Source organism: Rhinopithecus bieti, unplaced genomic scaffold (assembly GCF_001698545.2).
Source record: "Rhinopithecus bieti isolate Rb0 unplaced genomic scaffold, ASM169854v2 scaffold_38981, whole genome shotgun sequence".
Taxonomy (NCBI): Eukaryota; Metazoa; Chordata; class Mammalia; order Primates; family Cercopithecidae; genus Rhinopithecus; species Rhinopithecus bieti.
The window spans coordinates 1,438,270-1,457,624 of NW_016819573.1; the positions used below are offsets into that span (position 1 = coordinate 1,438,270).

Genomic DNA, 19,355 nt, shown 5'->3' on the forward strand with positions numbered 1-19,355 from the left:
AAAAAAAAAAAAAAAAAAAAAAAAATAGATTTTGGAGAAAGGGATAGATAATATTACAAAGACATTCAAAAGTCTTCTACCATGGCCTGTCTCCAGTAGCATGGTAGTTTTATAAAGTAAATAACTCAATATCTAAAGACAGTCTATGTGTCAATAGCAGATTTGCTGCACTATAGCCTTTTAAATATTAAAACAGGGAGTTAGTCTTTAACCATGTGTTCATGTTATTTGGCTATACAGGTTAGCTTATGAAATGTCTTGGTTCATTTTATCTATTTACAGTCAGAGAATTTAGGTGCAAGGTGACAGTTTAAGTAACTTGACCAGTGTCTTAATTTAAATCCAGGTGTGTTTAACTTCAGAGCCCATGCTCTTTTCAAGGGGGTCATCTCCTTACTTTGCCTAAAACAGCTTTGTTACACATGGTCATGCTTAAAGCCTATGTAAATAGGAAGCATGTCTAGTTTGCGTTATGTTACAATGTTGAGTTAGACTAGGGATTAAATGACAGCAGTGTTAGGTCATATATCTTTGCATTTAAACACTTTAAAGACGACAGCCTACATTATTACCTTTCAGGGTAATCTAACTACCGTTTACGGAGCTAGCTACTCCTTGGTCGTTATGGAGTGGCCTGTTAGCATTTTTTGTTTTCTGACAGTTTAAGAAACTCCTTTTTGATATATATAGAAAGTGCATCCTTGGTTTACTTTTCTTGTTTTTTCCCCCATTTGTTTATAAATAAGTTCGATGCATTTAATTTTGGGAGTGACATTCATTTTGTCAAGAAAATCCAAGAAAGACTTGAAGTAGGTTGATCAGTCAACATATAATTTTTTCCTTCTTCTTCTGGAGGCAGGATCTTGCTCTGTTACCCAGGCTGGCGTGCAGTAGCATGATCACAGTTCACTGCACACTCAACCTCCCGGGCTCAAGTGATACTTCTACCTCAGCCTCCCAAGAAGCTGGGACTATAGACACATGCCGCCATGCCTGGCTAATTATTTTATTTTTATTTTTTTCTAGAGACAGGGTCTCGCTATATTGTCCAGGCTGGTCTTGAACTTCTGGGCTCAAGTGATCCTCCTGCCTTGGCTTCCCAAAGTGCTAGGATTACAGGTGTGAGCCACCACACCTGGCCACAACACACAACTGTTAACATCTGATATTTATACCTTTATTCTATACTGGAAATGATGCATCATTTGAAATTAAGCAATACAAACTCCATTGTTCTGAATTGCCAAAAACATGTTCTTTTAGAATTAAAAAATAATAATAATTATTCAGAATTTCATTCATGTCCTGCCATGGACTTAGATAACTAATTTTGTAGATTTTCTTAGAATCCATGACATTGACTTGCATGTAAGCTCTGGGGCTAAGAACAGTTTTTTTAAGAAATGGCAGGAATTACTGTTTTTAGAATTTGCTCCAACTCCATTTAACTCCAACTAATTTTCTTTAAACCCCATGTCTTAATGGATAGGGTTGTTTGTGTTTTCATTTTACAGACTGAGGAACTAATCAAAGCTTTGCAGGATCTGGAAAATGCTGCATCAGGGGATGCTACTGTCCGACAGAAAATTGCTTCTCTGCCCCAGGAAGTGCAAGATGTTTCTCTGTTGGAAAAAATAACAGGTGAGAAGGTAGAGTTTGGGTGAAAGGTGAGGAAAGAGTGACATAATTAATGCAACTAACCCTAGGCCATACTTATGTCTGCGGGTATAGACTACTTTCCATGTTGTATTAGATGCTCTACCATCTTGGGATGTGCAAACATAACTCACATGGTGAACAAAGAAACTTGAAATAGTCAGAGCTTGAATAGTGATTCTAGGAATTACTGCAAAAATGCTGGTGTGCCACAACCTGTGGCTCTCTAAATAAGGTCTGTTAAAAACATAGTACAATTTGTGTGGGGTGGGGTGGGGGGAGATTAGGTATTATTCTGTCTATTAGACTCATAACCCTCTTACTAAAAGAAAAAAAATATATGATTCAGGGCTGTGTGATTTGTACCCTGCTCTCTGACAAGCCCTGTAGATGATAGTGCCTTCAATGCCAGAAATTTCAGGTGTGTGTTAGACATGTCATTTTGCCCTAATCGTGACCTCCCTAGTTAAACAGGGAGGGGCAGTTGACACGATTCCTGCTTTCTGCATGAGAAACTGAAAGAAAGGAATGAAGCGTGAACTAATCTTGACAGTATGCTTTGCACCCGTACTTCTGTTCTTTGTGATAGTCTTTGGAGTTGACTGAATGTGTGTCTCCATATTGCATAGGACATTGAGGCTTTGAGAAGATAGGTATCTTGCCCAAGGTCACACAAGTAGTGGATCTTGGGATTCTAACCTAGGCTGCAAAGCCCATGTTCCTCCCCTTACAAAAACTCAGACCTTTCATTCCACTGTCTTCTGAATCCTAGGCTTTATCTCAGGCCACCATTTTCCACTCCAGTCCCTTGACTTGGCTGCTTCTCTAACTTATTCCGTATCTATCTAAAGGAAATAAAGATCACTGATGAAATATTTCCCTCAACAAATATTTGAGGCCCACCTATATGCCCTCAAGTGAAGTGTCAAGAAGAAAAATAAAGCCCGGCGGTGGCAGAGGAGAATGATTGAGGGCGGTATTAATAGTATTTTAGAGGTGCTTGAGGAAAGCCTTTCTGATGAGATGACCTCGAGCAGAGACCCGAAAAATTAGGAAGCAAGCCATGAGGATATCTAAGGGAAGGAAGCGCCACCAGGCAGAGGAAGCAGCACAAGGAAAGACCTTAGGCAGTGGCGGTGGGTGTACTGGGTTGGAGAGCACTGCTGGGAGGCCTTCTGAGTCATGCAAGAAGCATCTTAGCTCCTCACTCTGCTTCCCTACCCCGGCAATTCGCCCCACTGGGACCTGCAGTCTCTTGATCCCCCCTACCTCTTCCTGGCCCTCAAGTCCTCATTTTCTTTACTCAGATTGGAGTGGTCTTCACTTCCTCAGGCACACCTTCAACCCATTTTCTTCTCATTCTCCCTTCAGTGTAGTTTCCTGGCAAAATCCCTAAACAAGTTAAATCACATTTTAAAAATACTTATTACTAAAAGGATCACTTCATTTATGCTTACTATCAAAATCATAATCTGCAAAAGTTACAAGCAAGTTAATGTAAAGCTAGCCATGTATGTAATTTCATTTCTCTATTTCACTGACCTAAAGGTCTCATGTAGCTTCCTTTTAAAATATTTGTTTTATTTTGATTTTTAATTGTGGTAAATTACATATAAAATAAACTACATATAAAATGGTAAGCTACATATAACATAAAGGTGTGCAGTTTAGTTGTGCTGAGTATTCTCACATTGTTATACAACCAGTTTCCAGAATTCTTTTCATCTTGCCGAACTGAAACTCTATATTCATTAAACAATAATTCATCATTTTTCACTTCCTGTATCACCTGGCAACCGCCATTCATAAATTTAGCTTTTTGTGTCTTCCTTTTCCGTACCTGTGCAGTGGAATGTGGCTGGGAAAAACTAACATGTCTGAGTTGACTTTTCCTCCTATTTCTCTGTGTGGACATGCTGTTTTCTAAACCCGCCTCTCTGTGTATTAGATCTGCTCCTTCTCATCTAGCCAAGGCCATTGCTCCAACAATGCTCCCCTTTTCTCCTGCATTTTCCATCTTTTACTCTTTACTGGATCATTCTCAATAGCATAAAAACATGAAATTTTCCCCCACATGGGAAGATTTTTTTCTTGACCCCGTATCTTCCTCTAGCTACTGCCTCATTTCTCTGTTCTTTTTAGCCAAACCACCTGAATGGATTGCCTGTGCTCTCTCTCCACTTCCCGTCCTCCCAGTTGCTGATGACTTCCTTGTTGCTAAACTCAGTGGTGGATTCTCTGCCCCCATCTTAACTTCACCCCAGTAGTATTTGGCCCAGTAGATTATTTCTTCTTCCTGAAAATACGTTCTTCACTTGGTGTAGTAGTTGGAATAATGCCTCCTGACCCCCCCACCCCGCAAATGCCTGTGTTTTAATCCACAGAACCTGTGTGTATGTAATCTTATATGGCCAAGGGACTTTGCAGATGTGATTAAATATCTTGAGATGGGGAGATTACCCTGGATTATTTAAGAGGGCCCAGTGTAATCACAGGGTCCTTGTAAGAGGAAGGTGGGAGAAGGGGAATGAGGAGGGGGTATTCCCGTGGAACCAGAGGTTGGAGCAATGTGCTTTGAAGATGGAGGAAGCAGCCGTGATAAGACATAAGATAATTAATTGGTGGTATTCTAAGCTACTAAATTTGTGATAATTTGCTACAGTAGCAGTAGGAACTAGGACCCTGCATTGTTCTAGCTTTCCTCCTCTCTGTGTCTTTTCAGCCTCCTTGCTGGTTTCTTCACTCTTCCTTGACCTCTTCATATTAGCCCCCTTCTTTTGCTGGTTTCACTGGCAGCCATTCTCACCCAATTTCATGACTATAAATAAGAGTTTTTCTGCTGATGATTTCCTAATTTACATCTTTAGCGTTGACCCTTCCACCTTGAACTTGAGACCCATATATCCAACCTCCTACTCAGTTTTATTAGTTGGATATCTTGGTAGGCATTTCAGGCTTACTCTGCCCCAAACTGAACTTCTGACCTTTCCTCTAAAACTTTTTTCACTCATGGTCTTCCCCATCTCAGTAAATGGCCCTCATCATTCCTGTTGATTGGGATCAAAACCAGCGTCTGATACCTTGTCACCGCCTCTACCACTGCTCTCTGGTCCAGGTCTCTGCCATGTTCAGTTGATTTATTGCAGTAGCCTCCCAGCTGGTCCTGCTGCGTCATTGTTCCTCTTGCTTAGCCATCATTCTATTCTCAACATAGTAACCAGAGTGATCCTCTTCAGTAGAAGTCAGATCATGTCTCCTGCTCCACAGAACACCCCCATGACTCCCCCATCACCAAAGTAAAAGCCAGAGTCTTTTTTTTTTTTTTTTTTTTTTTTTTTTTTTTGAGATAGAGTCTCATTCTCTCGCCCAGGCTGGAGTGCAGCGGCCTGATCATAGCTCGTTATAACCTCAAACTCCTGGGCTCAAACAATCCTCCTATCCTAGCCTCCCAAAACACTGGGTTTACAGAAATGAGCCCCCTGCCCGGCTTTAAAGCCAGTCTTTCACTGGCCTCTGTTACCACATAGACTTTTACTATTTTCCCCTCACTCACTGCTCAAGTCATGTGGGTTCCTCGCCAGTCACTCTTTCCTCTTAGGGCCTTTGTACTCATCCCCTCTGTCTGAAACGTTCCTCCCAGATAGTTACGAAGCTGGTTCTCATTTTCTTAGGCCTTTGTTTACGTATCACCTAAGTGAAGCTTACCCTGGCCACCTTTTTGAAAATGTTGATCCCCCTCCGCTTCCAGTGCCCCACTCTTTCTCCTCTGCCTTATTTTTCTCTGTAGTTCTCTTCAGCTGATAAGTAAGCATAATATTGTATATTGATTCTCTTCCTACCTGATAATATAAACTTGAGGGCAGAGAGTTTTTGTCCTTTTTATTCTCTACTGTTTCTAAGAGCCTAGTTATAAGAACTCAAATTTGTTAAACTAATTGGAAGGTTTTGAGCAGAGGATTGGTGGGCATAAAGCCCGGTTGGGGTGGGCTCAGGAGGAGAGCAGGTGGCTACGCTTCTCTGAAAAGAGAAAAGGCAGAGCTACAAGGGGGGAGCAGGGAAGCAGGTCAGTAGTGGGATAGTGGTATGTGGGTGGAATACATGGCAGCAGGTTTGTGTGCTGGTGGTGTTCTTCAGGAGGGAGAGAGAATTTGCTGAGGTAGAGAAGTCATGGGACGGCTGCAGAAGTTGAGTCTTTGAGGAAATGAGAGGACATGGGATGAGAGGAAATGGGACGTGCATGCTGCTTGGAGGACTGGCTGAAAGAGGCACTTGCCACTCTGATGGGTGAAGGAGATCAGGGAGCATGAGGACAATGTGGGTAGGTCCCCTGAAGTGAGCATCTGGCTTCTGCATTTTCACTGCATGTTTTGTATAACTCACTAAATTATTATAAGTTACTTTTCTGGGTTGTAATTATTTGTATAAATGAATTATTTCCTTTGTAAAAGTTCTTGAGGCTGTGAATTGATTTTCTTTTAATCTTAAAATTGTATTTGCCGTTTTTTGCCACAGGCACCTAAACATCTTAGTGAATTAACCATTTTTTAAAAATGATCAGTCAAGCAATAACAAAACTAAAATCAACCTAACCACCCCAGGAGCTTGCTCATGGAATGAGCCACTGAGCTATGAGAAGTTTGGCGGTCCTTTATCCTCTGTGAATGAGGTGATCTCTTTCCTTTGTGCTCCATTAGGCTTACTTCTTCCCTTTCACCAAGGACATTCTTTGTTTCCCATCCCTGAGAAGGGTAGAGGTGCCTAATCTTTGGCATCCCACCCAATCTGGAATCCTTCAGCAGTTCCTCTTGCAATATTCACATTAAAAAAGCATCTAGGCCGGGCGCGGTGGCTCAAGCCTGTAATCCCAGCACTTTGGGAGGCCGAGACGGGCGGATCACGAGGTCAGGAGATCGAGACCATCCTGGCTAACACGGTGAAACCCCGTCTCTACTAAAATACAAAAAACTAGCCGGGCGAGGTGGCGGGCGCCTGTAGTCCCAGCTACTCCGGAGGCTGAGGCAGGAGAATGGCGTAAACCCGGGAGGCAGAGCTTGCAGTGAGCTGAGATCCAGCCACTGCACTCCAGCCCAGGCGACAGAGCAAGATTCCGTCTCAAAAAAAAAAAAAGCATCTAAAAGCCACATGGCTGTTTGCTAGAGGTACTGTGTTGGGAATTCTTAAATCCTAGTTCCCCAGGAGAATGCGAGCTCTCACTTCTGACAGCCTGTATCCATAGGGAGTGTCATGGAACTGTCCCATGGTACTGCGGGAGTCTCTGGTACCCTTTGTTTCAAAGCACCAGCCTACTGTTTTGATCCATTTAGGCCTTTTAAAAATGAGGTATACATATTTAAAATTCTTATCTCACCACCACCCACACATAATTAATTATGTCAATTCTTTGTAAATGCAGATCCTCCTTTGTTCATCACTTCTTCCCAGTAATACCCTTTCTTAATGTTTTTCCATCCCCAAACGTGAGTTACAACCCATTAATTGGATATGAAATCAGTCTGGTAGCTAATGACCAACAGTTTTTTAAAAATGGAATAAAACCATCCTGGCTAACAGAGAAACCTTGTCTCTATTAAAAATACAAAAAAATTAGACAGGCGTGGTGGCGGGCGCCTATCGTCCCAGCTACTCGGGAGGCGAAGGCAGGAGAATGGCTTGAACCTGGGAGGTGCAGCTTGCAGTGAGCCGAGATCATGCCACTGCACTCCATCCTGGGCAACAGAGCAAGACACCGTCTCAAAAAAAAAAAAGAAAAAAAAAGGAATAAAATAGAAGATAGAGCACACATAGTAAGAATGGGTATATGAGTATTTTATGAAACACTGCTTTCATTTTTCTTTGTGTTTACATAAGTGTATTTCTGCTGTGAGTCATGTTCAGAAACATTTACAAACCTCTTTCTTATCAAACTTTACATTTTGTTGAATGTAGGAAGAAATTCATCCGCAGGTCCAAGGCTTACATAGTTTAAGAGATAGAGTACTATAGATCGTTTTAGAGATCTGGCTTCGAGTCCCAGCATCTTAGCTCACTGCATATTGAAACCTGTCATGTAGGGGTTTTTTTTGGCGGGGAGGAGGTATTAGTTCCCACACCCAAGAAATAAAGTGCATGCTATTTTATTCCAGTGGAAAGTAAAAATACTACTTAATGAAATATGGTTGTCCCTCCATATCCATGGGGGTTTGGTTCCAAGACCTTCTGAGAATACCAAAATCCAAAGTTGCTCAAGGCCCTTAAATAAAATGGTGTCGGATTTGTCTATAACTAACGAACATCTTCCCATATACTTTAAATACTCTCTAGATTACTTATCATAGCTAATGCAATGTAAATGCTGTGTTAATAGTTGTTATTCTGTATTTTTAAAATTGTGGGTTTTTAATTGTTATTTTTATTGGTTTGTGGGATTTTTTGGTCTGAGTATTTTCCATTCATGGTTGGTTAATCCACAGATACAGAACCCACAGATATAGGGGGCCAACTGTAATATAAATGAAAGCACTTGAAATTCTCAGAGGCAAGGAACGATTTTTTCACGGATGATCTTCAGTATTTCTTTCTGCTTGTTTTGTCTGGAGAGCTTTTGCAGGAACAGGCATTTAGAAAGCCTTTGCCAGATTCCTCCCTTGTACCACTTCCTCACCTCAGGTAATTGAGTGGTGTCCTGTCTTGTTGACAGAGTGAATGCCTTTGGATTTCTTGATCAATCAACTCATTGTTTGTCCACAGGTTCTGGCTTATTCTTAGACTCTGTATATTGGGAGAGAAACTGTTAACCTCCCCCAGAAATGTTTGTAATCATACCTATGTGATTTGTATATTTTCTCTATTTTTTTATCTCATTTGTACTTAGACAAAGAGGCAGCTGAACGTCTTTCAAAAACAGTAGATGAAGCATGTCTGTTACTAGCAGAATATAACGGGCGCCTGGCGGCAGAGCTGGAGGACCGTCGCCAGCTGGCTCGGATGTTGGTGGAGTATACCCAGAATCAGAAAGATGTTTTGTCCGAGAAGGAGAAAAAGCTAGAGGTGAGTCCATTAAAAGGCAATCCCAGACTGCCCACGTTTCCCTTCCTGTAGCCCACATTAGGAGGTTTTATTATGCTTTAATTAACAACATTTTATCATTTAAAACTTCATGATGTGAATTCTGAACATTCATCAGATACTGTAGTTATTTGGGCATAGTTAAAAATTGAAGTCATGTTCTTATATGTCCAGGACAGAACAAACTGGATTGTAGGAAACAGTGAACTCTTAATCACAGCCTTAGGATCTTAATACTGCTTTTGTTTGAACTCATGTTTAAAAAAAATGTAAATTGAGGTACAAAAACAATAGTGAATCAGTGAAAACCAAAGAGTATGTTTGGTGGTAGTTGGGAAGTGCTAAAAAACATTTCTTTTAAGTCATTTGGAAGTTTTTTTTGTTTTTGTTTTGTTTTTTGTGTTGTTGTTGTTGTTTTTTTTGAGATGGAGTCTTGCTCTGTCGCCCAGGCTGGAGTGCAGTGGTACGATCTCGGCTCACTGCCAGCTCCACCTCCCGGGTTCATGCCATTCTCCTGCCTCAGCCTCCCGAGTAGCTGGGACTACAGGCATCCACCACCACGCCCGGCTAATTTTTTATATTTTTAGTAGAGACGGGATTTCACCATGTTAGCCAGGATGGTTTCGATCTCCTGACCTCGTGATTCGCCCGTCTCAGCGCAGCATGCTGGGATTACAGGCGTGAGCCACCGCGCCTGGCCATTTGGAGGTTTATTTCTGACTTATATCCATGCTGTGGCTGAGAAGTTGTCTGCCTCCGAGGTCCGTCTGTAGTCAGCTCTTAAATTTCACAGTAGTATTTATATAGCACAGTTCTCAAACTGTACAGGAAGAACTCATTTCTACCCTGGGTTGAGGACATTAGTCCGAGTGACCTTGGGGAGGGAGTTCAGAAACATTTCCTCACCATACACTTGTTTGGCTTCGTAATTAAGTACATGGTGGTTTACCGTCATTACTTGGTCCAATGGGATAACAGAGCCAGCAGTGTGAATGTTTGGGAACTTTTGCTGCCCCGGGCTGCTGCACTTCCTTTTCAGGAATGTCTGCTCTTCTTTTTTCAAGAGATATGGAAAAGAGTTGCAGCCAGTGGTTTTGTGAAGGAGGACACTTCTGAGTTAGAGAGCCGGTCATGTTGTATTTCAAGAAATACTTCTTAAATCCCTCTCAGAGTAGACAAGGGACAGGGAGAGCCATGTCACTTCCGTGCTCAGGAAGCATGCTCTGGCACAGAAGGAGAGAACATTGAGCTAGCTCTGAGGCTGCGATCCTTATAGTTGCCTTTCAGCACGGTCATCTGACTTGAGGGGAAATGAGTGTAGGCACTTTTTACCGTATCCTTCCCTGCAGTGATTCTGGGAACCGTGTTGCTTAGTGGTAGCAGGAACTTCACATTTGTAGCCTGCTTGAATGTGGAAGATGCGAAAGGGCTGTCAACATCCTACGGCTTAGATTTAGACATCGGCACTGACCAGAGATCCTAAAGGGAGTTTCACAGGCAGTACCAGACGGTCATTTATCTGAAATGCTCGTCTTTCACTGAGGAAGCATTTTCAGCACCGTGCCCCGGGACTAATAAGAGAGTGTAATTAATGATTCTGGTTGTAAGTCACCATGCCATCTGTTGAACTGCCCCTTGGCGACACATTAAGGGCTTTCTCTGATCTGTCAGACATTGATTATCATGAGCAGCTGTTGTTGGGTGGAACGTGGCAAGCAACCATAGAGGGCAGAGTCTTTGAGGAGATCGGGTTGGTAGAGCTGGTTAACTCTTTGTTCTGTTTTCCCTCCCCACAGTTGCACTTTCCTCTGTGTATTGTTGGGGAATCATTCTGGTTTTTGTAGAACTAGTGGTTTGCTGGACACCACGAGAGGGCATTAAGGTGGAGAAACAGATTAGAGCTTTGGATGCGTCCTGTAACTTTCTAGTCTGCGTTGCTCTGCCTGGTTCATTCAGTGGAATGATGTTGGCATTCCATTGCCGAAAAAGCGGAACAGGAAGGCCCCACCACTGGAACCAAAGTACAGAAGTCTGAACTGAAGGTTCTTATCTCAAACCATGTCTCCCAGGCACATGAGCAGAACCATTTATTGTAAAAATAGAGCCGATTTGCTGCATTAAAGAAAGCAAATGACTAGATACAATATAAGGTTTTTTTCTGAGATGGAGTCTCACTCTGTCACTCAGGTTGGAGTGCAGTGACGTGATCTCAGCCCACTGCAACCTCCACCTCCCAGTCTCAACCAATCCCCCGTCTCAGCCTCCTGGGTAGCTGGGATTGTAGGCGTGTACTACTACGCCCGGCTAATTTTTTTTTATTTTTAGCAGAGACAGGGAGTCACCATATTGGCCAGGCTGGTCTCGAACTCCTGACCTCAAGTGGTCAGCCCACCTCACAATATAAGATTTGAGAGATGGTTTTAGTTCTTTTCTTTATCCACGTTTGCTAAAAATGTAGGCAGTCTGCTCTCCTGAACCTAAGATTTTTCTCACATTCTGTAATAGACTGGTCCTGTCCCATCACATCCCTGTGGTGGTGGCCCAACTTGATAAATGTATGCCACTTGAAAGAGGCATGAATACTGTGAATTCCTTCAAATTGTCCAAAAGTCTGTCTGTGTGATGGGGCAGTACATAAAGTATACCCACTTTTTTAGCATTCATTTTTGGAACACAGCCAGTCCATTTTAAAACTGCCAAATCAGAATGCTAATTAAATATTTTAGTTTTTAATCCTTTCATTGCCTTCAATGTATACATACATGAAATTCTCAGAACTCTTTGGAGAAGTGGTTATTTGCTTGGGAGTCTGTTTTCTTCCCAAAGCTCTAATATACTTAGGTTTCTTTGTGTTTTCCTTTTTAACTTTGTATCTTACTTTATGTAATAAGCATCTTTTTCTCTTTCACTTGGGAATTTTACGTCAGTGGTTCCTACATGTCAGGATAGGGCGTGTGATGATTCAGAGCCTAGGATGTAAAAGAGGGAATTACGACTCAAAGTAGGAGATTGTGTTTCTTCCCTCCAGGAAATCATATTCTGGCATAAACAGCACAGGTGAACATAAAACCAAACCACTTGATTGTACATAATGTAGATTAAGGAGGCAGTTGGTGGTTCTGTTTGTGGTTTAAGGTAGGTCCAAACTTCCCGTCAAGCAATAAAACCTTTTTGTAAAAGGAACTAGCCTTTGAAGAAGAGAAGCGTGTTTATAAATGGGGAGCAGTTAGACTGGACCAGACGGTATCTGAAGAAGGACAAAGGCAGATGTGGGAAGGAGGTGCTGGAGACCACCAGGGGAAGATTAAGGTCTGTACTCTTTAGGAAGCTACGTATTCATTCAGGGAGTCAGCAAAGTCTGTGCCAACCAGATTTACAAAGATGAGCAAGATGCACTTCTCCCCTCAAGGGGCTTATGCTCGAGTCAGGGGGAAACAGCAGCAAACAAGGGGTTAAGGTAGAATTCAAGAAAGGTTGTCAGTAAGGAAAGTATTCTCACTTGTGTCTACACTGAAATAGACCAAGAAAAAAATGAAGATGTGAATAATAATTTGATCAGATGCTTATTAAAAATGTGAAACTTACCAAATCATGGACAGTTTCTGAAACTATAATGCCTTCAGCAGGCCTCCCCAAGTTTGCTAGACTGTGTGCTCTTTGAGTGCTCTCACAGTGCCAGGAACATATTTGTTCCTCAATAAATATTTGTTCTTTGACTGAAATCCATCACTTGATGCAACCTTTTTCTATAGAGAAAAGGGTTTTTTTTTAGTTGGCATTGAAAGTGACTTAACAAATCTGATTTAATGATTGGTTGTAAAGAATATGTTAGTTTGGAAAGGTAACCATTTTTAGAAATTTCTGTAGGTTTTCTCCTTTGTGCTACTTTTCTTTTTTCCTTTAAGTAGAATTATGCTTTGTTTTGAGATAATCATCTTTTTTTGTTTGTTTGTTTTTGACTTTTGCTTCTGGGCGTCATGATTGATTTTGGCCTATGGTATTGGCCCTTAAACACCAGGCAAGGGTAGAAAGAATGCTGCTGAAAATCTGTTGCTAATGTTTTTGTCATGAACCTAAGAAATCCTGGAAATGGAAAAGAAGGCATGTGGAAGGAAGCACAAATAGCAGCCCAAAGAGGAGGTTAGAGAATGTGGAGGGTATAGAAGAAAGCCCATTCAAAAAGGCAGAGGCCAAAGGGACTAGAAAAGCCTTCCAGCTTCACTTCCAGAGCAAAGAGAAGCTCTGTTTGTGGTTCACAGAGGTGACTGCATTACTCCCAGATGTCTGCTCAAAGCTCATAAGACATAGTCTGAGTGGGTTGGATAGGGTTCCTCTCTTTTCAGTGTGAATAAAGCATAATACGGACATGTTCCATTAGCATGATCAATGCATGGGGAAGAGTGTCTGTGTGTGTGAGAAAGAAACCTATTTGTACAAGTATTAAGGAAAGAAAAAAGGTCAGGAACCTGCAGTTTTACCTTCTTAACTGTGATTTTTGTTTGTTTGTTTTTTGTTTTTGTTTTTTGTTTTTGAGACAGACTCTTGCTCTGTTGTCCAGGGCTAGAGTGCAGTAGAGCAATCGCAGCACACTGCCTCCCAGGTTCAGGCGATTCTTGTGCCTCAGCCTCCCTAGTTGCTGGGACTACAGGCGCACACCACCACACCCAGCTAGTGTTTGTATTTTCGGTAGAGATGGGGTTTTGCCATGTTGGCCAGGCTGGTCTCAAACTCCTGGTCTCAGGTGATCCACCTGCCTTGGCCTTCCAAAGTGTTGGAATTACGCATGCACCTCCATGCCTGGCCTTAACTGCAATTTTTATTCAGATTGTGGTGTGTGACTGTCAGTGATCTAGAACTGAAAGGAGGTAGTCCTGTGTTGACACACGTGCCACATGGTGCACACACAAAGATGATATGCCACACAGGGAAGAGCTCTTGAGAAATTTGTTACAAGGTGCAGATTCGTTTTAGTTAAGGTGAAATTCATATAACATAAATTAACCATACACTTCAAAGTGCACAGATTTTTGTTGGCATTTAGTACATTCACAGTATTGTATCAAGTTCCACAACTTAATTGTGTCTGGCTTCTTTCACTTAGCATGATGTTTTCAAGATTCATCCCATGTTGTAGCATGTATTAGTACTTCATCTCTTTTATGGTAGAACACTAATCTATTGTATGGATGTGACACAGTTTATAACCTGTCTATGGACATTTGAGTTGTTTCTACCTTTTGGCTCTTATGAATAGTGTTGCTATAAACAGTCATGTGGAGGTTTTTTTGTGGCCATATCTTTTCGTTTCTCTTGGGTATGTATAGATCTAGGAGTGGAATTGCTGGGTCATATGGTAATTCTATGTTTAACATTTTGAGGAACCATCAGACTGTTTTCCACAGCAGCTACACCATTTTACATCCCCACCAGCAATGTGCATGGGTTCCAGTTTCTCCACATCCTCATCAACATTTGTTGTTGTCTGTCTTTTTATTCTAGACGACCTAAATGTTCAGGTTTATCTCATTGTGGTTTTGATTTGCATTTTGCTAATTACTAACGATACTGATCATCTTTCAGTATGCTTGTCAGCTGTTTATGTATTTTTGGAGAAATGTGTATTCAATTCCTTTGCCCATTTTCAAATTAGGTTGTTTGCTTTTTTTGAGTTGTAAGAGTTCTTTATTCTGGATAATATACCTTGATCACATATATGACTTGTATATATTTTCTCCTATAAGTTGTCTTTTCACTTTCTAGATAATATCCTTTGATGTGCAAAAGTTTTTTATTTTTATGAGTTCCAATTCATCTCTTTTCGTTCTTGTTGTTGCGCATGCTGTTGGTGTCACATCTAATAATCTGTTGACAATCCCAGGTCATGATAATTTTTTTCTGCATTTTCTTCTAGGAGTTTTATAATTTTATCTCTTAAATTTAGGTTCTTAATCTGTCTGGAGTTAGTTTTTGTATGTGGTGTGATGTAGGGGGGGACCACCTTCATTCTTTTGCCTATAGATATCCGTTTGTCCCAGCACCATTTGTTGAAAAGACTACTCTTTCCTCCACTTGAATGCCCGGTACCCTTGTCAAAAATCAATTGGCCATAGATGTATTGATTTATTTCTGGATTCTCAATTCTATTCCATTAATGTATATGTCTATCCTATGCTGATCCCACACTATCTCCATCACTGTAGTTTTGTAGTAAATTTTAAAATCAGGAAGTACGAGTTCTCAGAGTCCTTTTTCAGTATTGTTTTGGCTATTTAAGATCGCTTGCAATTCCCTGTGAATTTAACGATCACCTTTTCCATTTCTGCAAAAAGGGTAATTGAAGTTTTACTAGGGAATGCATTGAGTCTGCAGGTCACTTTGGGCAGTATTACCATTTTAGCAGTGTCTCAACTCATGAATAGGGGATGTCTTCACATTTATTTAAGTCTTTAATTTCTGCTGCAGAATTTTAAAAAGCACTCTTGGAGAGTGTCATTTACTGATGCATTGGATATTATAAAGGCCCTGTCTAGGTATCAGGACCACAGATGGGGGGCAGTGGTATCACCTTTCAATAGCGTTAACCCCCACCTCTGGAAGATACGAGTATTTCGTGTATGGACTCAACAAAGTCACCAGGGCACAGTCACAACAGCAGCTTTACAAAGTAAAGTGACACATAGAGACCTGGATATCTAGGTGAAGTGATTAGCAGCATTATTGAGCTGGACGGAACCTTAGAGATCGTATAATCAGACTTCTGAATTGGTGAAGAAACAGAGAGAGAGTTAGCTGCAGACCAGGATAGAGTCCAAGGCAGACATCTGGTAACTTCATCAGATTTGTACTTTTGTTTTTGGTTTCAGAATTTTGATTCTGCAACATCAACAGCAGGAAGACATCTTACACAGAATAGTAGCCAAAGTTTAATCATTTAAACAATTTCCAAGATTCTTGTTGTAAAGAAATGACATTTTATATGGGGTCATAAAATGAAAACATTCTAAGTGTGAAGGAACCTACTCTGCCACCAAGGTTCTAAGTACCTCCCTTGCTGTACCCATGCTCATGCTCTTGCTCTGATAGGAGGGGAGAAATTGGCTCATGAACTTAAAACTGCTGCTGTTTCTCCTCACTTGGCACCTGCCCCTTGGCTATAATGACTACTCAGGAGTAGAGCCTCTAACTTCAGGCAACACAGCTGGGAAGGGGGAAATGGTTCAGACTCCAACATTGCCTTATGACTCTTCATATTTCTGTTTGATTGTGGTTATAACAACTTGAGAAATTCTTTGGCTACAGTTGAGTGGGTGCTAAACCAAAACGATGGCAGATTGTTGTTTTTGGCAGCACCTCCCTGCAGGGTGCAGATGGTTAGAAGCTTTTGTTTCAATATTAGGCCAGGCAGTAGGGGAAATAGCTCCTTTTTTGTGAACTTTGGAGTAAATTCGTCTTCCCTGTGATGATCAAAGCCAGTAACTCAGTGTCCTGTTACGGTAAGGACAGATGGGAGCAGGTGATCTAATCGTCATTTTAGGTAAGAGCCCTTGGGTTTGTATGAGCAATTCAGGGTCACAGAGGAAGCCAATGAGGACCAGGATCTTCTGACTCCTAACTACAGTGATCATCCACTGTGTTCCCCTGGGATCTGAGAGGCCCTGCCTAGTGCTGGCCCCCTCCTGTCAGTCCTCTAAACTCACTGCCCTTCCATAGTATTCAGCTCTGTCCTCTCTAGGCTGACAACTCTGTCAGCACCCAGGTTGTTAAAATAGTTGTTGAAACAGGTCAGTCTGCTGCCAAATGATGACGGGGCCTCGCACTCAGTCCCTTCCCACGAAGCGGGCCGTAGTGTGCTCACTGCTTTCCATTGCCTTTTCATCCCCTACTTTGATATGGGAGCCTTTTTTTTTCAGTTGATGCGTGGGCGTCTGTGAGCGATTTGGAGTTCCTTGGATTTCTTTTATTCATTTTAGTCTGCTGACCCTATTGCTCAGGCCCAATTTACAGCTGGAGCTTTTATCTCTTGGGGGTGTGTGTGTTTCTTTATTACAGCATGAAACCTATGATTTTTTCACCCCAGGAAAGTAATGCTGCATTACAATGTACTTCACATACTTAGTGACCTAAGAACATGATTTGCTAACATTTGAGACTTTGAGACTTTACCTTGAAAAAGTGACACGGTTTTAAAGCTTTCCCAGCAAGAATTCATGCTTTTAGCCATAGTACCATTTTCATATTTGTAGCCCAACTTTTGTAGGCAGTATAACCCCTGCTTGATGGAACAGCGCCACTGAGTTTCAGCTGGTGTATATAGCACTTATTTTTCGTATTTATGAAATGCATATAGATATGAAGTTAAAACAGCACCTGGGGCTCTTATTACTCCTGCCTGCCAGAACATTCACTTACATTCAACTAGTACTCAGGGTTTTTTTTTTTTTTTTTTTTTACTGTAAAAATAATACATCAGAGGAAACTTAGCAAATAAGTATAAAGAATAAAATTAGTCTCATTACCCAGAGATAACTATTTTAATTTTGCATATTTCCTTTTCCTCTTAGTTTAAAATTAAACTGAATGATAACGTGCAGATAGTTTTCTGTCGTGCTTTTTTCTTTTTTTTTTTTTTTTTTGAGACGGAGTCTCGCTCTGTCACCCAGGCTGGAGTGCAGTGGCCAGATCTCAGCTCACTGCAAGCTCCGCCTCCCGGGTTCACGCCATTCTCCTGCCTCAGCCTCCCGAGTAGCTGGGACTACAGGTGCCACCACCTCGCCCGGCTAGTTTTTTGTATTTTTTAGTAGAGACGGGGTTTCACCGTGTTAGCCAGGGTGGTCTCGATCTCCTGACCTCGTGATCCGCCCGTCTCGGCCTCCCAAAGCGCTGGGATTACAGGCTTGAGCCACCGCGCCCGGCCGCTTTTTTCTTAACATGATTATTTTCCCTTATAAATAAAAACTTTATAAACATTGTAAATGATTGCTTGAATACCTGTGGTTGGATAGTCAATGATTATTTGTATTAGCCCTTGTATGTTTCTGTCTCTGTCTCTTAGCTTTAGGCTAACTTTCAGTATTTGGATTATTTTCTTCCTGTAGATGTCTAGAAGTGGTTCTATGTATATGTGCAGATGTCTGCTTGTCTTTTAAGTATACTGAAGGTCATATACATTTCACGGTCTGTGCCACCAGAATGCGTTCCTGCTGTAGGAGTTCCTGTCTTTTCCAAAGCAACTTAACCAATCTAGGACTTCATTGAGCTTATTTTGTATAAACCTCTATACAAGTTAAGGATTAGTCTTTTGTTTTATGAAGGAGTAAACATGGAATAGTTTAATTAATAGAGCTCTCTTCTGGCTTTTAAATAATCTTGTTTACATTTGAGACAGCTGTGTGAAAATAGCACAGACTTCTAAAACATTGACTTAAGTGAGCATAATTTTGAGAGCAAGTTTCAGATTGCAGAAATTTGAGCTGCCTATTTGACCTAGTGGACGCATGTTATTTTGAGCAACATTCTATTTTAGTCTTTGTAAGTGTTTCTACTACTCTTAAGATGGGCTTTCTACTGCCACTTAAAATTGGGATTTTGAAGAAAGTTAAAATTGGATTGTGGCATACTTTGCAATCTTGGAAGTGAATCTCTGACTTTTTCTGTGTCTAAAATGTTAGACTTGAAATAGATCAGAAAGAGTCATTTTCTGAGATCAGACAAAGTATTCTGGTTATAATCAGGAGTCAAGTGAAACCTTTGCAGATGAAAACCATGAGCCCCAGAGATATGGCATGCTTTATGTGAAGAGGATGGTACTAGCCAGCTGTCATGATGGCTGTGCAAGCCTTCTTATTTGTTTTTTTCCTTATTCAGGTCCTTTATCTTTAAACATCTGTAGGAAGAAGTATGGTCAGCTCTCTTTGCTTAATTCAGCCAGTAGCTACTTTGAGAATTTCAAGCACAATAACTTAGCAAACTTCAACCCAACGAAAATTTACCAGCAGCCTTTCTGAGAATTCTTGGGGTTGGGACAGTAATTATGAATGGACACATCCCACTTTTACTCATGATGTTCTTTTCCAAGTCCTTTCCTTTTGCTCACAGTATGTCTGTTCTGCGGGGCACAGACTCAGTAGGAATTGTTCCCTTTAAGATACCATTACCCCAGTTATGGTATAGTGATGATGATCTGCTTTGCATATTCCAGGTTCTTTCTGGCTTTTTCTGTTGAAGCCGGTTGTACTCCCAGCCTTTTTTCTTTGATGTGGCTTTCATTGATAAAGTAACAATTTACCTTCCTGGAACAACAGATTCCAACACCTTAACTAATCTGAAGTTGTTAGCTTCTGCCTTCCCTTGTCACATTAGGGCCAATTTATTTTCCTGTCCCGTGAGAAGTCTCCAGTAAACGAGCCGAAGGTCCTCAGCATGTAGCATGCTTTGTCTCTCCAGTGTTTAAAAGAAATCATCACATTCACATGAGCATACCTTCTGCACCACCCTCCGTTTATAACTGCCACCATGTCCACTTCCCTTGCTGCCTCTGCTTCTCAGCCTGTTGCAGCTTGGCATGCGTGTCTACATTCCACCCAAGTGGCTGTCTTCAGAATTTCCCTCTCCACGCCGCCCCCCCCCCCCCCCCC

At 41.4% G+C, this 19,355-nt stretch overlaps 1 protein-coding gene across 1 annotated transcript in view; it reads left to right on the forward strand.

Moving 5' to 3' along the window:
• Positions 1-19,355, forward strand: part of RPRD1B (regulation of nuclear pre-mRNA domain containing 1B) — a 65,251-nt gene that overhangs the window by 30,400 nt on the left and 15,496 nt on the right. Inside the window, exons 5-6 of the mRNA XM_017859072.1 lie at positions 1,515-1,641; positions 8,528-8,703. Coding sequence (XP_017714561.1) covers positions 1,515-1,641; positions 8,528-8,703 — 303 coding nt within the window. The remainder of the gene's footprint in view (positions 1-1,514; positions 1,642-8,527; positions 8,704-19,355) is intronic.